Source organism: Aulonocara sp. 'chitande type north' Nkhata Bay, linkage group LG8 (genome assembly GCF_057382095.1).
Source record: "Aulonocara sp. 'chitande type north' Nkhata Bay isolate Kocher_YH1m ecotype deep benthic linkage group LG8, A_spYH_male_GT1.1, whole genome shotgun sequence".
NCBI classification, from domain to species: Eukaryota; Metazoa; Chordata; class Actinopteri; order Cichliformes; family Cichlidae; genus Aulonocara; species Aulonocara sp. 'chitande type north' Nkhata Bay.
In genome coordinates this window covers 7,722,004-7,739,901 of record NC_141351.1, presented here as the reverse complement: position 1 = coordinate 7,739,901, position 17,898 = coordinate 7,722,004, and the positions used below count along the sequence as shown (strand labels likewise).

General features: G+C 43.0%; 1 protein-coding gene across 1 annotated transcript; it reads left to right on the top strand.

Moving 5' to 3' along the window:
- Positions 1-6,349: 6,349 nt before the first annotated feature.
- On the top strand, positions 6,350-17,016 carry fscn2b (fascin actin-bundling protein 2b, retinal). The gene is made up of 7 exons (XM_086304744.1): positions 6,350-6,801; positions 7,102-7,200; positions 7,322-8,048; positions 13,320-13,476; positions 13,779-13,900; positions 14,001-14,168; positions 14,288-17,016. The coding sequence occupies exons 2-7, from the start codon at positions 7,108-7,110 to the stop codon at positions 14,491-14,493; spliced, it is 1,473 nt and encodes a 490-aa protein (XP_086160870.1). The 5' UTR covers positions 6,350-6,801; positions 7,102-7,107; the 3' UTR covers positions 14,494-17,016.
- Positions 17,017-17,898: the final 882 nt, after the last annotated feature.

The window sequence follows — 17,898 nt, the reverse complement described above, 5'->3', positions numbered from 1 at the left end:
AACCAACCTCGTGATTAGTAGATGAGATGCTGAGTTGCGGACATGGAAAGTATAATCCAAGTTTTAATTCTGTCTTTTTTTAGGCCCAGACAGGTTAATTTGTCCAAGTAAGGGCTAGCCTTCTTTTCCAGCAATCCTGGCGTTAGTAGTTAAGCTTTGATTATACTTTACACAAGTCCACTAGGACCCAAGTGATGCACGAGGGTCCATGCTATCATCTGTATGCCTGCCAATTTTTTGTGACCATGAGGACTATTCCTGCGAAGACTTAATACAGCAATGCACCATCTGCGCATGTGGTCCAGGCAGTGGACTTCAAAGAAATATAACAGGAACAGCTATCTGTGTTCACAACAGAATGCAGTCAAGGCTCACCTGCATGGCTGGTGCAATACATAATAACAGGAATACGCTGCCATCATCATCGACGTTCAGTGCAAAAACAGTGTATGCTGTAATAGAGGTTTAATTGAAAAATAAGGTTCACCTAGAAGATTAACAGTTTGGTGGTTGTGTGATCAGGATGGCCTTGGATGGGGTCAGATTCCTGAATTATTGTTACAGTTTGTCCTTATTAAAAAGTGAGAAGGTAGCAAGTGCTGAGCTTGCAAATGCAGACTGTATTTATTATACATGGATGTAGCTTCCAGTTCTGAAAAGTGAAGCAAATGTGCCGTAAATTTCTACTGTGTCCAAAGCTTAGCACATGGCAACTTACTGGGGCTGCAAAAAAAAAGACACCTAGGAAGCCTCTGTAAACGTCTTATTTAATACAGCACTTTGGACGTTATTAGTTTATACAAAAACTGTACAGCAGGCTGGTAAATCAGTTTATTCTTCACTGAGTGATTGACAAGTTGCAAGCCAATGAATGTGTAGTATAACTTGGTTTCACAGTCATATCCGCCTCTGCACTTGTGACATCTGGTTTAAAAAGCTAATCAGCTTTCACAAAGAGGCTGCAATCTATGCTTGCACACTCTGTGCTGCGAACAAGGTGAACAATCTCTGAGAATAAAACGCTTTCCCAAGTCCGCAGATTTTGTTGGTTTGAACAGTTTGTATAGTCAGATGCAGTGGTCTGGTCTCTTTGGAGACACTGGATGTCCCATAAGTGACATTTAAAATTGTCATTCACTGTAAATAGATAAAATATTAAAATGTTCTCAGTTAGCTTCCAATAGCCTTCCCAGATAGATAGAAAGATACTCACGCAACAATTCTATTTGAATCTCCTTGCCTGTTAATCTTTTGTAATATAATTAATTTATTAAAGGTTAACGGTCGTGTCACTGCACATATAAACACGGGCAAAGGCGCGCGCGGATATGTGTGTGTTGCGGTGGATGTTCAGTTTCGTGGGAGAGCGAGTCGGCTGGCTGCTTTGAAGATAAGGAAACATCGCAACAGACAACGTCTCGTGGAAACCATGGTTTATGTCGCAATTTCGAGCCGTTAAGAAAAAAGAGGACCGGAGCGAAATGTCTGTTCTGAGTTCGCGCGCCTCCTGATAGATGTGAAGCGATGGCGCAAGCGGCCGCGCGGTTGCCCGCGCGAGCCCACGGAGCTCGCGAGAGGGATATTTCCTTTCCTCTCGGATAGAAAAACAAGACAGAGAGGGGGAGGGGAGGAAGGGGGAGTGGTTGAATGCTGAAGATTGGCCAATAACACGGAGAGATCGTTGATAGGCGGGTCTTAAATGCGGGGTCTCAGCCAGTGAAAGCTCGACTGAGGGTCCGTGCCCCCACGTGGGTGTTGAGTTCCATACGACAACGAGCGAGCTTTAGTCCAATCACGGCGCCACAAGGTGTTAATCTTGACGCGGATTGGCCCGCTGCTTTTCACAGAGTCCCCTCACTCATCACGTTTAGCCCATCGTTATTAACTCTTTCCTACCACACAGGAAGGAGCTACTCTGCCCATAAAACACAAACCCGCACTGTAATAGCCAAATGTGAATTAATGAATGATTCAGAGGCGGTTTGTTTTTAGAAACGCAATACATCAGTTAATCCGGACTGTTTCAAAGCCTCGTTTCAGACACATTTAAAAGAAAAGCGAGGGTAATATACTATACTACAGTAGAGCACATGGGGCTGCCCGGAGCAGCGCTGAACCCTTTCAAGCGTGTGTTGGCCTGATCATAATCAAATCAGCATGCAAGAAAACCAATGAGATTAAAAGCACATGAGAAGTGCATGCTTAGCAGTGAGGTATAACCCACATTCACACATCCAGGCACTAAAACCGAGGGTCAAACCTGCACTTATAATGCCACGTACAAGCGTGGTTATACGGGCGCAGCAAAGGGGCTCAGGTACGGTGACGACTCGAAATCACCGAAACTGGGGAAATACCCCCCAACTCCCCGCCCCCTTTCATTTTAATTGCGCTGATGTTTTGCAGTTGATAAGGTTTGACGTGTTGACGCCTTTCAGTTTCTATAAAGTCTCGTCCGACCACTACCACCGCCCCCCATAAAGCAAGACACATTAAAAGCATTTTTTAAAGAACTTCATTGCCTCCTACCCCATGCAGTCATACAGGCACCAACACTGACAAACCAAGCATCAATCTTCTCTTTCGGTTTTTTTTGTCTTCGTAGCCTCCAAAAAATACATAGGCAAGGATCCTGTGGAGGAGCCGAAGTAGAAGGCTGACACCGCCCCTCCGCGGTGGCTTTGGGAATTAAAATTTCGAGCATGCAGTGTGTGTCAAGGGTCAGTGTGTGTGCATGATGATACAACTGTCTAATTTTGCAAGCCATCAAAAAGGCCTTATCACAGCTGCTAATTGAATGAATTATTGAATGAATTATTGGATGATCATTCATTTATTTTTAACACGAGGGAAAAGTAACAAAAATTGCAAACTCATTTGCAACATGTGACATATGCCATTGTTTTCAAAGGTTTCCACCTTTCTACTCAGCCACTGCGTGACCTTCTGAACTGCTCATCCCAGAAGTGCGTGTAAAGAAAAGCGAAGCAGGGAAGAAAAAGGTGGACACAGGTAGTCTGATACGACGCAAGATGGGATGGAGAGCGCAAATTTTTACTATAAAGACGCTTGAGCTTTCATATTAACTACAATGAGCACATTTGGTTCATTTGCACTGAAAGAACTGCCCTTTTTCACTTTACAGTCTCTGAAGTTGAAGTGAACTCTCAAGAGTTATTTACACCTATTGTTCCTGCGTTCCTGTCATGAAAAACAGGCAGCTGCAAAAAACAGATTCTGATTTAATAGTTCATTTTTTTCAGCTGCCAGAGGAGGAGTTAAATCTAAATCTAAGCAATGCAGGTACGTTTAGTTATTCTTAAGTGGGTAACTCTGTAAAAGACCCCCCTACCCCACCAATATTTGATAGAAAACTGGGTCCTCCTGCCAGGTGATTTACGGTAGTAAAGAACTGTATGTTGTTGCTGATGCTGTTGTTGCACAACAGCAACAGCAGCTTTACAGCTTGTTTTGGTGTGCCTTTGCACAAACAACAAGGACAACCAGTGGACTTAAAGACTGATCCAGTTGATCTCTCTTTCATTCACTTCACAACCTCTGGAAATGAACTGAGCACGAGAGTGGGGAGAATGGGGAAGACTTGGAGATAAACAAAAATAAACAGATAAATAGATATTTTTTAAAAAAGTGGAGATGACTGCAGGAGGAAACCGACCAAAGGGTGACTGTGTATTTGTGGCTGTGTGCCTGTTAGGATGGGGTAAGAGCAGGGGGGACACTGTGGGGTATGCAGCAGCACCCTGCAGTCCCAAGTAATGGCAGAATAGAACTTAATAGGGTAGAAAAAGGCTGGAGGCTGTTAACTCAGAAACGGTCATTTTGAATTCCCCATTCTCTCTCTCCAGCACTTCTTTCCTGCTCCTCCACTTTTCCATTCACCTTGTATGTCTTTAACTCTTCCCATCCATGCCTGCCTGTGTAATTTCCCGATATCCTTAACCCACCTCCCGCTGCCTTCCTTCCTTTCCTTTCCTTTCCTTTCGTTTCCTCCCTTCCTCCCCCCTATTCTTCATCTGATTCTCCCACTCCCTCCCCTCCTTGCTCCTCTCCTCCATCCTTCCCTGCTTCATCTCTCTCTTTTCCCGCCCTCCCTCCCTTACTGTGTTTCCTTGGAGGAGGTGTAATGATAGCTATTTGAGTGTCATCAGAGGATCGCTGTAATGGCTTCTAAAGCACCATCCCACGGTTGCCACGGTGAACCTGGCACAGCCGCTGTCCCAGAGTAAGAGGTGAAAAAAAAAACATCTGGTTGGGCTATGGACAGGCATCACCGTGCCGACAGCAGCAGCAGGAGCGGCGGCACATCAGCAGACGATGACGCAGCCCCCAGGGGCCACAGAGAGTGAGCTAATGATGCGTGGGATAGGATACATCTGAGGAGGAAGTACAGTACTAGTGATAATAGTGATAGTAATGAAAATAATAGCACTGATAACAATAACAGTTTATGGCTTTTTTGATTGGTGAGCAGCACGTCTGTCTCCCCCTCCCATCGCTTCCCCCCTCAGCCTCTGTGTTTGTACAGTTTGCCCGTTTTAGGCAGAACTGAAGACAAATGAAGAAGGGCAAAAGGTCGACTGATGATGATTTTTAACGATGGAAGTGTGTTATATCTGTTATTTTTCTGTTCTTATTAAAATATTACATGTACGCACGTGCATGCACGCTGCAGCAGGCTTTTTAGCAGCAAGAGATCCAATGAAGAGCAGGGTGAACATTTCTAAGAAGTGATTTTTATCCACATCATTGAGTGTGTTTAAGAAGACGCCATCAAATTTTCAATTGCTTGCGCCCAGATAGAATTTGTAGAATGAACTGCAAACTTATTTTCTCTGCTATTGCTTTTCACCTTAATGTCTCAGTTGTTGAATCAAAAAAACTCTCAAATACTGAAAATGATTTTGGCGGGTTTATATCGGACTGTGTGCAAAAAAAGGGATGTCCTCCATAGGTTAAGCAACAGAGCTCTGTGTGTGGTATAATGTGGATGTGAAAGTAAATAGTAAATTCGTTTTTTGCTTAGTTGTTTATTATTCTAAAAATTAGTCTTATTTTAATTTCTTTCTAAGATGTTTGCTTCTGCTTTGCATTGTGTCACCACCAGAAAGGCTTAAGGGAAAAATTGCACCACCCGCGTCCTTCAGAGCATGTGTGTTTGCAAGCGTGTGATTTTGTGTGCAGTGCGCATTGTTCATTACATTTAGTGTAGTTCAAGTCTGGGTCAGGAAGAGTAAATCTTTAGGTGGGTGGTGTTTACTATGAACCCTGAGACCCTCCTCTGACCTTTGTGTGTATGTGTTTGTGTGTGCAGTGATGACATGTATGTTGCTGTGGGTCATTGCACCTATGTGTGCGTTTAAAGGCACTGACAAGCAGAATGGGCAGTGTGCGTGCGTGCGTATGTGTGTGTGTGTGTGTGTGTGTGTGTGGAGGGGGGGTTAAGGGACTGGGGAGGGGTTGTGTCAGTAGATTAGCCAGGTTGGGATGATTGGGTTGAGGATTAGATGGATTCGGGAACAGACACGTCTGTTTACTCCGCAAAGAAGACTTACAATAGGCTGATTGGCAAGCTTGATTGCACACACACACACAATTGCAGGTGCTTATGCCACACACACACAAACACATTCATTCAAAACCCCATATGTTGATTAGCTTGTTATTGTTGCCTTTCTAATGCCCGCCATCTCCTTTCCTAAATTCAGTTGTAAAGTCCGACTCCCCCTGCCTCTCAGACATAGTTCCCACAAGGACTGACCCAGAGAGCTTGCAATCAGAGAAGGAGTGTAACTAAAGCCGAGCACGGCCAGGTAAGGAGAGCTGCACTCAGGCAACTACTCCAAAGGCACAGGGAGTGCTCTGGTTACACGGGGCTGTGTGTGTGTATATTTTGTTTGCATTGTTTCTACTTGCTCCTCTTTATGCGTCACAGAAAAAGGTGAAGTGCTGAGCTCGGAATAAGGTGCAGAGGCAGAGAAAGGCAGGATTACACACATGGCAGGTTAGAGAAAGGCGGTGAGAGAGAAGGAGAGGATGGGAGGAAAAAGCGACAGAGAGAGGCTTAAGATTACAGAGTCGAGCACCTTTTGTTGCTGAGTTCAGTTGCGATGGACCGCTTAAGTTTAGGGAAAGAGTGAAGGACTTCTTCAATCCTCTACCATAAAATTAGTATGACTGTGGAGGATGTTATCCTTCGCTGATCAAACCTGTGCCTGATTTTTTTTTTTTTTTGACGAAAAGAAAGAAAAGGAACCCCAGACTTCGAGGAAGGTGAAGAAGAAGAAGGTCAGAGTACTTGATGTGACTGATCTAAAGATAGTTGGCAAAGCAGCCAAAGGAGGAGCAAATGCAAAACCCCAGAGAAGTTTAGTAAGAGGGGGGAACAAGTGATTGAGCCTTCAGGGTGAATAACAAGTCATGCAAGAACAAGAGTTAAGCCGGACAAGAGAGCACTGTTCAGCACAAGAGAGAGAGGGCGAGGGTAGGCTGTAGAAGCAGAGATAAGCAGTCCACAGCAAAATTAGTCTACAGAGAAAGAGGGGTTGACACCGGACTGAAGAGAGATCAAGGTTGACTCAAGTCTTTGCTGCCTCTAACCTGATTAGGGAGAATAGTAGCGGCAGTGGAGGCGAGCCGGGAGACCCGATCAACCGAATGTGAGAGCCGGCAAGAGCAAAAAGAAAAAGAATTACAAGAGGACGCTCGGTGAAAGAAGCCTCTTAAATCTGGGAGCTGGAATTAGAGCCGTAGGAACTGCAGAGGGAAAGCCACAAAACCACAGTAAGTAAATTAGGAGGCTGTGGCTGGAAAAATGTGTAATGACGCCATGGGCGGGGGAAGGAATTTGTGGTCTTGGAAGTGCTTTATATACTGTACCTTAATGAATTGATTTCCTGCCTTTGCAACTTTAATATTTCATCATCCTCGTGACATCACCACCTACCATTCCACTTTTAAAACCCACTAGTCCTCCATTATTTCTGTGTTCAGTTTTACCTCAAATTAAGTTTCTTCCCCCTTCATCGCTAACTTGTTTCTCCCTTTCCACTCTTCTCTCTTCTTGCTCTTCCAATTCCACAGGTGAAAATGCCCACAAATGGGAACCGTCCTTTGAAGCTGCAGTTTGGTCTGATCAATCACGAGGGTCGCTACCTTACTGCTGAGTCCTTTGGCTTTAAGGTATAAAAATACAATAAGAGTGACAAACTATAAGGTGTCGATTTGCATTTCTGCTGGTGATGCTTTGCTGTTGGATCAGTATATGCAAGATTTTCAAGTGATACCTTTTCGTGCTTCTTAGGTGAATGCGTCAGCTCCCAGTCTGAAGAAAAAGCAGATATGGACTTTAGAGCAGGACTCCCAGGACAGCCAGGTGGTCTATTTACGCAGTCACCTGGGACGCTACCTGGCCTCCAACAAGGACGGCAAAGTCACCTGTGAGGCAGATGGCCACAATTCAGACTGTCGCTTCCTCATCGTGGCTCAGTCAGATGGCCGCTGGGCGCTGCAGTCTGAGCAGTACCTCCGCTTCTTCGGCGGCTCTCGGGACTACCTGTCCTGCTTTGCCCAGGTGATCACAGATGCAGAGCTGTGGGCAGTGCACCTGGCTCTGCATCCCCAGGCTAACCTGCTGTCTGTGGCCCGTAAGCGTTATGCCCACCTCTCTATGGAGGATGGGGAAATTGCTGTGCATCTGAACATTCCCTGGGGTGTGGCAGCGCTCCTGACCCTTGTCTACCAGGAAGGAAAGTATTGCCTAAAGACCTGTGACAGCCGGTTCCTCGGCAATGATGGAAAGCTCCTAATGGAGAGCGGGAGGGCCACAGCGTACACGTTGGAGCTGAAGTGTGGGAAGCTGGCCTTCAAAGACTGTGAGGGGAAGTATTTGTCTCCCATGGGTCCTACAGGGACCCTGAGGTCCGGACGATGCTCGAAACCAGGCAAAGATGAACTATTTGACCTGGAGGAGAGTCACCCTCAAGTAGTTCTGACAGCAGCCAATGGGCGATATGTCTCCATAAGACAAGGTAGGAAAACACAGAAATATCAGAGGGACAGGATATTCTAGCGAATTAGATTTTATCCTAAATCCTTGCAATACACACACACACAAATTGCTCCCCTGGCAGCTTGCTAGTACCCTAAAGAATCCCACATGTCTGATTAAATGGACAAAGGCTGACCTTAGGTGCCATCGAGAGTGGTCACACAAGCTTTTGCTGACAGACACAGACCTATGTGCATACATAATGAAGGAGAAATTGACAGCCGATAAGGGATGCATGGTAATTATGGGTAATGTAGTCTGCACATCAAGTTGCATCAACAACACAGTACATGGCTGCATGTCTCAAAGAAAACAAGATTGCTGGGGCTGATATGGGAGACTATCAGCCCCATCGTTGAGACCTGAGACAAGCACGTCATTTGTGTTCATGGCCGCTGGCCTACATCAGTATCGAGCCTAAACTAATAAGTTATTTTATTTAAATAACAGACTTAATGTGCATACATTTCAAGGAGAATAACAGAAGCAGACTTCTCAAGAACAACTTGCAATCACTTTTTATGTATTAAGAATAAAAAAGATGGTTCCATACTCCTAAAATATCAGATACCTCATTGTGAAATGTTCAGAAAAAGGGCCCTTTGTTTTCATTTTCTTTCACTAAATAATCTATTACAAATAGAGCTCTTTTCGAAAATCCCTTCTCAATCCTTCTCAAATGTACCTTCTGGCTTTGTTGGGCAATGTTGTTAACACGCTTTTACCCCTTGAGCTTACTGAAACAGCTGCCTGTAACCAATATACTGCAGAGTAATGCTCTGTTGATACTGTATTATGTATTTACTCTTCAGTCTTGTGATCGGGCTGTTGGAGGGGAGTTATTTGATCAGCGCGCAGGCACGACACCACACTACTGCACTGATGGATTACACCTGCTCCTCATTGACGTCGACATTAGGCTTTGTTTAGCGCAGCAGAAAAACTACAAAAACTATAATTGTGAGGGTTACATTACATGTGACTACAAATGCACTTGCATTAGGAGGGACTTGCACAGAGTTTCAATTGCTGATGGTCCAAAGGGCTTGCTGGTCTGATTTGAAACTGGATTTGGGGCAGATTAGCATACACCCCCCAGTCCTTGTCAGCATACTTGGTCATGACAGCCATCCACAGGCTGCAGATTCTTGTCTGCAGGGTTGAGTTACTTCAGGCCTGGGTGCTGTAATTGAATCTCCCCACCACTCATTGTTCCTGGTTAGCAGTGGGGGCTGCAAGCAGGAACCAAAGCATTGAAAACTGATTGGTTAAAGGGAAAGGAAGAAAATGGTTAAACCCTAAACACATATATGTAGCACATCACATGCATGCATGCAAGGATACTTTTTGCAGCATACTTTGTATCTGTTCTCTCCTTCCCCTTCCTACGCTTGTCCCGCACAAACAAAAGCTTTATCTTTCTTTGAGACACTCGCCCACTCACTACCATACCATCCTACTGCAGCGAGTGGTGAGATGAGGTGTGTTGAATTATTGATGAAGTTGGCCCCTGTTCCTGGAAGGCAAGGGTGGGAGGGGAGTCTGCTTTCAGAAACCCAAGCTTCCTCATACCTGCGGCCAAAACTTGTCCCCCACCGAATCCCGCTCTAACCAGTTAATCTAACCTGTTAACCTCAGCCTGAGTCAACCTCTATATGCTACTGGAAAGAAAAATCAAAGACAGAGTAAATATGCTCTATTTAGCAAGCTATGCCATTGTGACAGGTCATATTGCTTTTTTTGTAGGGTTTCAGTGGAAGGTGAGTGAATCAGATAAATTCTTAACCAGCATCAAACACTGAAGCAAGTGTGTGTTTGTGCTTTTCCTTGTATATAGTTTACAAGTGTGCATGTTTTAATGTGTCATACAGATCTGTTATCAAACCTCTCATCACGTTTCCTCGGGCACAAGGGGCCCGCTCTGCCCTGAATGTGAAAAGGAGATGACAGTCCAAATTTTCACAAACTTTTCAGGTCCACAGACACATAAAAGCACACATACCGTATACATGATCAGGCGTGCAGAGCTCAGTAACAGATAAGCCGAAAAAATAATTGGAGTGAAATGCAGTTGTAAAGGATGAAGAATTTAGAGAGAGAGAGAAATAAGGGACATGGGGATAGTAGCATCAGCTTACCATTAATAATTGACGCCAGAGCCATCTATCGTTGATGGATTAGTTAGGCCTGCTCCACTTGCAGGCTCTGTAAGACAACATCAGGAAGTGGAGCTGGTTCTGGGGTCTGATCCAAAATAATGCACTACTGAATCTACCTGTTTGTCCTCCAGATACACCTGAGAGTGTACTGATATGTGTGTGCTGTGCTTGTTGTTTGATGACAACATCTCACTTCTTATCCTCAGATTGCTGGCTTGGATTTCAGTATATCTAATCTCCCTCCCTATCTGTTCTTCTTTTCTTTCTCTTCCTTCATCCTTCTCTCCTTCCTCTGCCTCCCTTTCTCTCATCTATCAAATAGCAGCTGTGAGGTCCCAGCTGAGCCCTGTGTGAAGATCATTTCTGGGTTGAATTAGTGTGAAATGGGCACATGGAATAGGTAGACAAAGCATGACATTGAGTTGGGATGAGAGAGAATGGGAGTGATAGGCCCCCAGGCATAGCTGAAGAGTGGAAGGGCTAAAAATTATGCTTCAAATGCACTTAAGATCAATGATAATTTCACCAGTTGTAAGACTTCATGATGCCACGTTTATCGGGTGTGAATAAGATGTGATTAAAGCATCCCAGTGGCTCAGTAACCATGACATCTTTGTCACGTGTCAGCCCCCTTTTCTCCTTCCAACAGTGAGATTTGAAATTAGCTGTAGAGTGAAGCAACAAAAAATTTGTCATCGGGCCTCTCACACATGCTGAATGTTTATCTGTCTTGGAGTATGCCAAAGTTATTTACATGCATCCATTATTAACCTTTAACCACTTGATGTCTTGATCATAATGAGCAGTTACAAGGTCACAAAGACGTATTCATTGCTGCACAAAAACCTCCTTGTTATTGCTTTGGTTGCTAGCAGTTTACCACAGTCACCCATAGTTTACATAGATGACAGCATCTTGGCAGCAAACACTTACAAACTACTCACTGCTACTGCTACATTTTTCTTTTTATAACTTACTGACCTCACCCACGGCTGGAGTCTCAGCTGAAACCTCAGCCCTAAGATTTTGGTCACTGCCCTTTTGTTTTTTTGGACACAGACGCTTGTTAGCTTATTAGCTTATTTGAGGAGAGGGTGAAGCACCAAGTTATCAGCTAATGCTAGCTAGCTTGGTTAGCTAGCTACATAAGTAAAGAGCACAGTTTGAATGTGCAAACACGGCCAGCTGCTAGTTGGTGCTTACATACAAATAAAATAATTGAATTTTGTTCACCTAATGGGGCAAAAAAAATTGCACAGCCTATTTGTACAAGTAATCTTAGAGCAGGCCCCAAAAACACCAATACAATAAACAGAGTTACAGTTCTGTGACTCAAATTAGTTGAGCAGGCAGCTAGCAGTTAAAGGGATCATTTTTGAGGTGGCTGATACTACCACGAAATGAGTTAACGGGGTAAAGTAGAACTCTTGTACTATCTTATGTGTCATCTTAAGAGTTGGAAGAGAATCAGTCATTGCTATGCTCCTTGTCTCAGATTCAAGCCATTGCTTCACAAGGTTAACAGCTCAGCAAATTAGTAACTCATTCAGTGACAATGTACAACATGGTCCTAGGTGGAAAATTCAGTGTCAAACATTAATTTGTGCATGCATGTTACATACTAACCCACAGTGGTTAGTATCAAAGACACTTCTAGTGTAGTCTGACTTATTTCCTCTTGTTTTCCTCTTTTGCATGTAGATACAGTTCTATTTGACCTCAGGTCAGGGGGAAGCTTGTTCCAAAGAAAAGGACCACAGGAACTGAAAGCACACATTAAATCAAATTCTGGGAACAGTTAAAAAAGCTGGACCTTATACCCTCAGAGGTCTAAGCATAGATACTCATTATGGACCCTAGCAAGTTATTGTAACCCACTAGTGTAGTTTATTTATAACTAAACGGTGCCATTGGTTCTTTTGCATTTTTACCATGTTATCCCTCTGCTTTATCATCCGTGCTTCCTTCAGTTTGAGTTTTGAGAGGTTTTGGTAATTATCTGCACATCCTGCTAAGTGTGGACCATAAAATCCTCTGGTCTCTTCCTGTTTTTCCTTTATTCTTTTATTGAGGGGATTGAGGGATTGGACGGGTAGCACTCGAAAGCTGATTATATCAGAGCCCTGCTGTGAGGAGGGCAGACTGACAGGGCCAAAGGTGGGGTGAGGGTGGGAGGTGGGGCTTGAGGGGGGTCAGGGGGTACGCAGGAAAAGATCGGGGAAGGGATGAAGGTGGAGAATGATGACCAGGGAATAGAACAGGAAGAGATAAGAGGCATGCAGATTAGTGTTGTTAAAGGATTAGGAAAATGTATTGAGAATACTCGGGAATGCATCTAATTTAGGCTTAGCCCTCTGCAAGCTGTCTTGCAGTTTGTGGCAAACTATTGTCTTCCTCTCTGCGTTCAGGACAGTGTTAAAATGTGGCAATCAACAAAATAACTAAAATATGTATAGACAAGAAGCAAATTATCTACTTAAAACTAATGGGTTACATTCAGTAAATAACAGAGGATTAATTGTAAAGCCTGTTTGCCTTTGAACCTAGAAGACAAAGTACCCAAGTAAGAGTTTGTCACAGCTGTTTCTGTTTCACGTGTAAATAATAGAAATACTAAAATAATAATAGAGATTTTAATAAAGTGTTTTTCAGTCACAAGTGAGATTTTTGTTCAGGTGTTAAGTGGTCTTGGTGTAATCAACACAAAGCCTCACGGTGAGAGTGTTGTGTCTCTAAAACAGCTGATAACACTTTCACTTTAAGAAGCATCTTCCTGCCTTGGCATAATTATTTTGTTTCTCCATTTCCTGTATGCTCTTTTCATAACTGCATCCAGAGCTGCAATCACTGAAAATGTATTTACCCTCAGGAAGATATTCGAGGACGACACGTGGGATAAAGAGTGCAGTTTAAAAGATTTTTTAAAAATAACAGGATCAGATATAATTACAAGATCTTTTGTAGACCAAGCTAAACAAATCAGTGCGACTTCATTTTTAATCACAGTGTTTCTATAACACTAAAAACACCTCACATTTTCCAGCTTAAAGCAAAGTAACAGTGACAGCATGTGTTTATTTCGTCTCTCCCAGGAGTGAGCCTTGCAGCCAATCAGGAAGATGAGACAGACATGGAGACGTTTCAGATGGAGATTGACAAGGAAACCAAGAAGTGTACGTTCCGCACCAGCCAAGGGAACTGCTGGGCTCTGGTGGCTCATGGAGGCGTCCAGTGTACTGCAACTGAATTGTAAGAGAAGACTTTTATATGTTGTATAGAGAAAAATTAATGAATTTATCATTGAAAATGAGTCAGTTGGACATTTTACGTTACATAAATTTGACTCATTGCAACTGATAATTAAGATGCAAGGGTTAACATAAGAGGGATGGTCAAATGAGTGCATGAGATAGCAAACAGGTGAATCACATAGAATGATAAATAACTGTTATGAAGGAATGATCCCAGCAAATTTAGGCAATTTTCGTTTTATTTTACACATTATCCAAAACACCGAACTTCAAAAAAGTGTGAAATCTTTTCCACCACAGGTCAGCAAACACCATGTTCTCAGTGGAGTGGCTTGGCCACAAGGTGGCACTAAAAGCCAGCAATGGCAAATACATCTGTACCAAGAAAAACGGCCAGTTAGTCGCTGTCAGTGACTCCATCGGTAGGGGACACTCCTTTATATTATAACCCCTTTCTTTGGTAATTAAGAGGTGGCTCTTACCTCTCTTTTTTCTGATCATTACTATGTTGACTTTTGCCAGGGGATGATGAACAGTTCACTCTGAAACTCATCAACCGACCCATGCTTATCCTTAGAGGAGAGAATGGATTCATCTGCCACCACAGAAACTCGAACACACTGGATGCCAGCAGATCTGTCTATGACATTTTCACTGTGCAATTCAGCAATGGAGCCTACCATATTAAAGGTCAGCACATACATCAAACATACATAAAGCCAGGTTGCTTAGTTTTCCTCTAATTTGCTTGTTTACTGCAATTTGTCTACTCTGTCTGACTTTGGTGTATTTACTTTAAACCCCTGCAGGTGCTGATGGCCGGTTCTGGTACGTTAACAGTGCCGGGCTGGTGTGTTCAGATGGCGAGGCCCCTGAGGATTTCACTCTGGAGCTCCTTGAGCACGGCCGTCTCGCCATCCGTGGCAAGAATGGCAAATACCTGCGTGGAGACCAGGGAGGCACTCTTAAGGGAGATGGACTCTGCCTGAGCAGCTCAGCCCTCTGGGAGTATTAATACAAACCAATATTAGTCCAAACCTGAGTCCTAGCTAATCTCATTGTTGGCATTAAGTGCTTAATGTGAATCTAAATCACTGTTATTCTTTTTCCTTTTGCAAAGAGCATTATTGAGAGAGGCTCACATAGCTAGGTGAACAAAGAGAGGACTGCATATGTATATATTAGGCCAAGAGAATCTCAATGAAGTGAACAGTGTTTTGAGTGAGGATTTTAACAATTAGTGTTAATGAACACTTCATGTTTTCACAGATTTAGTTATTAGTATGACATAACGTAACATGACATGACATCCTTTTATGTATATTCATCATTCCATCTATATCTTTTTTGCCTTTTAACCACTAAAAACAAGTATTACATGAGCAAGCCAGTAAAGTTGTAGTGTGGGCATGTAATGGTACCGTTCACTCATTAGGTCAAGTGACACAGGGTGCCATTTGAGGCAGACGCAGTCACCATTAGAAGTGATGTCACCCTCTAGGTGGGTGAAGTCATGCATGGTACTACTGACTGAGGTTATTAGGAGACGAGAGTGACAAGGTTTCAAATAGCTGCCTGTAGAAACAGAGAAAGACTGTACCCGAGACTCGTACTTGGAGTGTGTTTTCTTTTTCTTTTGTGAACACAGAGATTTTTAAAAATGCATATCTTGCATTATTTTGTTTAGGTAAAGATTGTTTTATGAAAATAAAGGAACCAGGGATATCATAAAAAGCTGAAAATATGCTTCCTTCCCATTAATGTCACAAAATTAGCAGTACTACATCATGTGAGCGTGCCATAGGAGTTAATAACACTATGACCAATTTCAAAGTGTTCCTTGTGGATTTATGATGGACATTATTTCATTCTGACTACATGGAAACAATGCAGCTGGAAGCTTATTATCTACATGCAACTTCTTCTGTGTTAGCAGGGAATTATGAACTCACTCAATATACACTTGCCAGCCACATCATTAGGTACATCTGATCAAGTGCTAAATAGCTGAAATCAAGAAGTCAAAAACTGCACTTAGCATGTGTGTGTTTTGAAGAAGTCGGTTGATTGGGGCCTGATGAGGTGAAAGACCAACAGTTGGCAGAAAATGACCTAATCAGCCAATCACATGGCAGAAACTCAGTGCTTTTGGGCACACTAGACAACCTGCTAAAGTTCAAACTCAGTATCAGAATAATAAAGAAAGGTAATTGAAGCTACTTTGAACGTTATATGGTTGTCAGTGCCAGACAAGGTGGTACTTCAGAAGCTGCTGATATGCTGGGATATTTTGACACTACTATCCAGAAAATATCCAGTGTGCACCAGTTCTCTGGATGAAAATGCCTCATTGATGTCATAGATCAGAGGAGAAACTCATAGGAAACAGAAATAACCAACTCTTTACAAACAAGGTATGCAGAAGGGCATCTCTGAACACCTCACATGGTGAAGCAGATGTACTACAGCAGCAGAAGACCACACTGGGTGCCACTCCTGTCACCTACAAACCAGAAACTGAAGCTATAACGCAGAAGGGCTCACCAAAATTGAACAACTGAAGACCTGAAAAATGTGGCCTGGTTTGATGAGTCTTGAATTCTCCTGTATCAGTGGTTCAGACTGCTGGTGGTGGTGGCTGCCTCTGCACCACGTCACTAGTTTCTTGAATATTGAATGACTTCACTGTATGGTCCCCAGATCTCAATTCAATATAACAACCTTTAGGATGTGGTGGAATGGCAGATTCACATCATGGATGTGCAACCTGCATATCTGCAGCAAGTGTGTGATGCTATCATGTAACTATGGACCAGCACCTTGCTGAATCTTTGCTACAAAGCTATAAAAACAATCCAAGGGTACCATAACCCAGTACTAGCAAGGTATACCTAATAAAGTGGCTGGTCAGTCTATAATCAAGTTTACCACTGACGTTTGATATTGTGGCCTGAGAGACAGAATGTATAAAAGTCAGAAAGTCGACTTTTGTTTTTCTTTATTAAGCTGAAAAACTGCAATGTTTTCTTGAGAGATTCATCTTTTGGCGATTTCAAGATTTCAAGGGGTTAAACTGTTGAATGTCTTATAATCAGCTCTTGCGTTTGCTGTTAAAATCATTTACATTTTGTTGGATCAAATTTAGCAATTTTGTTCTTCATCATCACCTGCTATTCTCAAAGCCGGTGCTGTTTTTGGATGCACCTTGGCTGTCATAGTGAAAGAGTTTAGCAGCAAGGAACAGAACTCACCTGCTGCTGCTTTAGGCGTGTTGACGCTATCAGCTTTCGCACATCACACCATGATGGCAGCAGAAAATACCATCAGTTTCAGCAGCAGCAATGGTTGCTGAAATTATGGCACATTTGTCAGGTGCTTACTGGCTTTCTCCTCCTAAATGTCCTTCTCGCTCTTTTTCAGTCCCTTCTTAATAACAGTGATTGTTATTTTGACAAGAATGAAAATGTCCTGGCAAGACTGCCCAAGCTACTGACCGCTGTCACTGTTTCTATGTTCTGCTCTAAATTAAGCAAATAAATTCTCATGTTCTGTTTATGTGTCAGTGTGCTCATTCATAAAAGAGAGTGGACCCAAACTAGCACTGGAATCCGATGTTGAGACTGAACCCTGTAGTAAAATCTGTTTTTAAAATCTTGGTATATTAGATCTAAAGTCATGGTGAAAAGAAAGCAAAGGCTGTTTCAATTCCTAGGTTTATATGTGGCCATAATGAGAAAATATCCAGTCCACGCCAGGGCTTAAACCTGAGCTGAACAACAACACATGACATATTTAACTGTGTCATTATTTATTTAACAGAACTGAGCCAACATGCGGATGCAGAGTGTGAAAGAGCAGCCCACGTAGAATTTCCTTTAACAGCAATAACTTGAATGCATCGTTTTCTGTGTGACTTTATCACTCTCTCACACTGTTAAGAAGGAATTTTTGTTCTCTCTTCTTTACAGCATTGCTTCATTGATTAAGGTTTGCAGATATTTATTCATGCACAGCTCTGTTATGGCCCTCAGCACTTTGCTCAGGTTCAGGTCTGGACTTTTAACTGGGCCACTGTAACACCTTGTTTTCTTTCAGCCTTTCTCTTGTAGATTTGCTGCCATGCTTGGGATGAGTGTCCTGTTGCATGAGCAGCCAAGCTTTAGCTGTCAGACAGGACCTCACATTTGACTCTAGAATATTTTGGCATTCAGAGGAGTTCATGGTCGACTCAGTGACTGCAGGGTGCGCAGCTACTGTGGCTGCAAAACAAGCCCAAATCATTACCCCTCCACCGCCGTGCTTAACAGTTGTTAAGAGGTGTTTGTGCTGCTATGCTGTGTTTGGTATTCTCCACGTGGTATCATGCATTGTGGCCAAACATCTTTAGTTTGGTTTTATCTGCCCAAAGGATATTGTTTCT

Bases quoted from the DNA above. Each gene is read 5' to 3' on its own strand.
- fscn2b (XM_086304744.1), top strand. From the start codon at position 7,108: ATGCCCACAAATGGGAACCGTCCTTTGAAGCTGCAGTTTGGTCTGATC. The intron at 8,049-13,319 runs GTAGGAAAACAC...CGTCTCTCCCAG, and splicing joins ATATGTCTCCATAAGACAAG to GAGTGAGCCTTGCAGCCAAT. The intron at 13,477-13,778 runs GTAAGAGAAGAC...TTTCCACCACAG, and splicing joins CAGTGTACTGCAACTGAATT to GTCAGCAAACACCATGTTCT.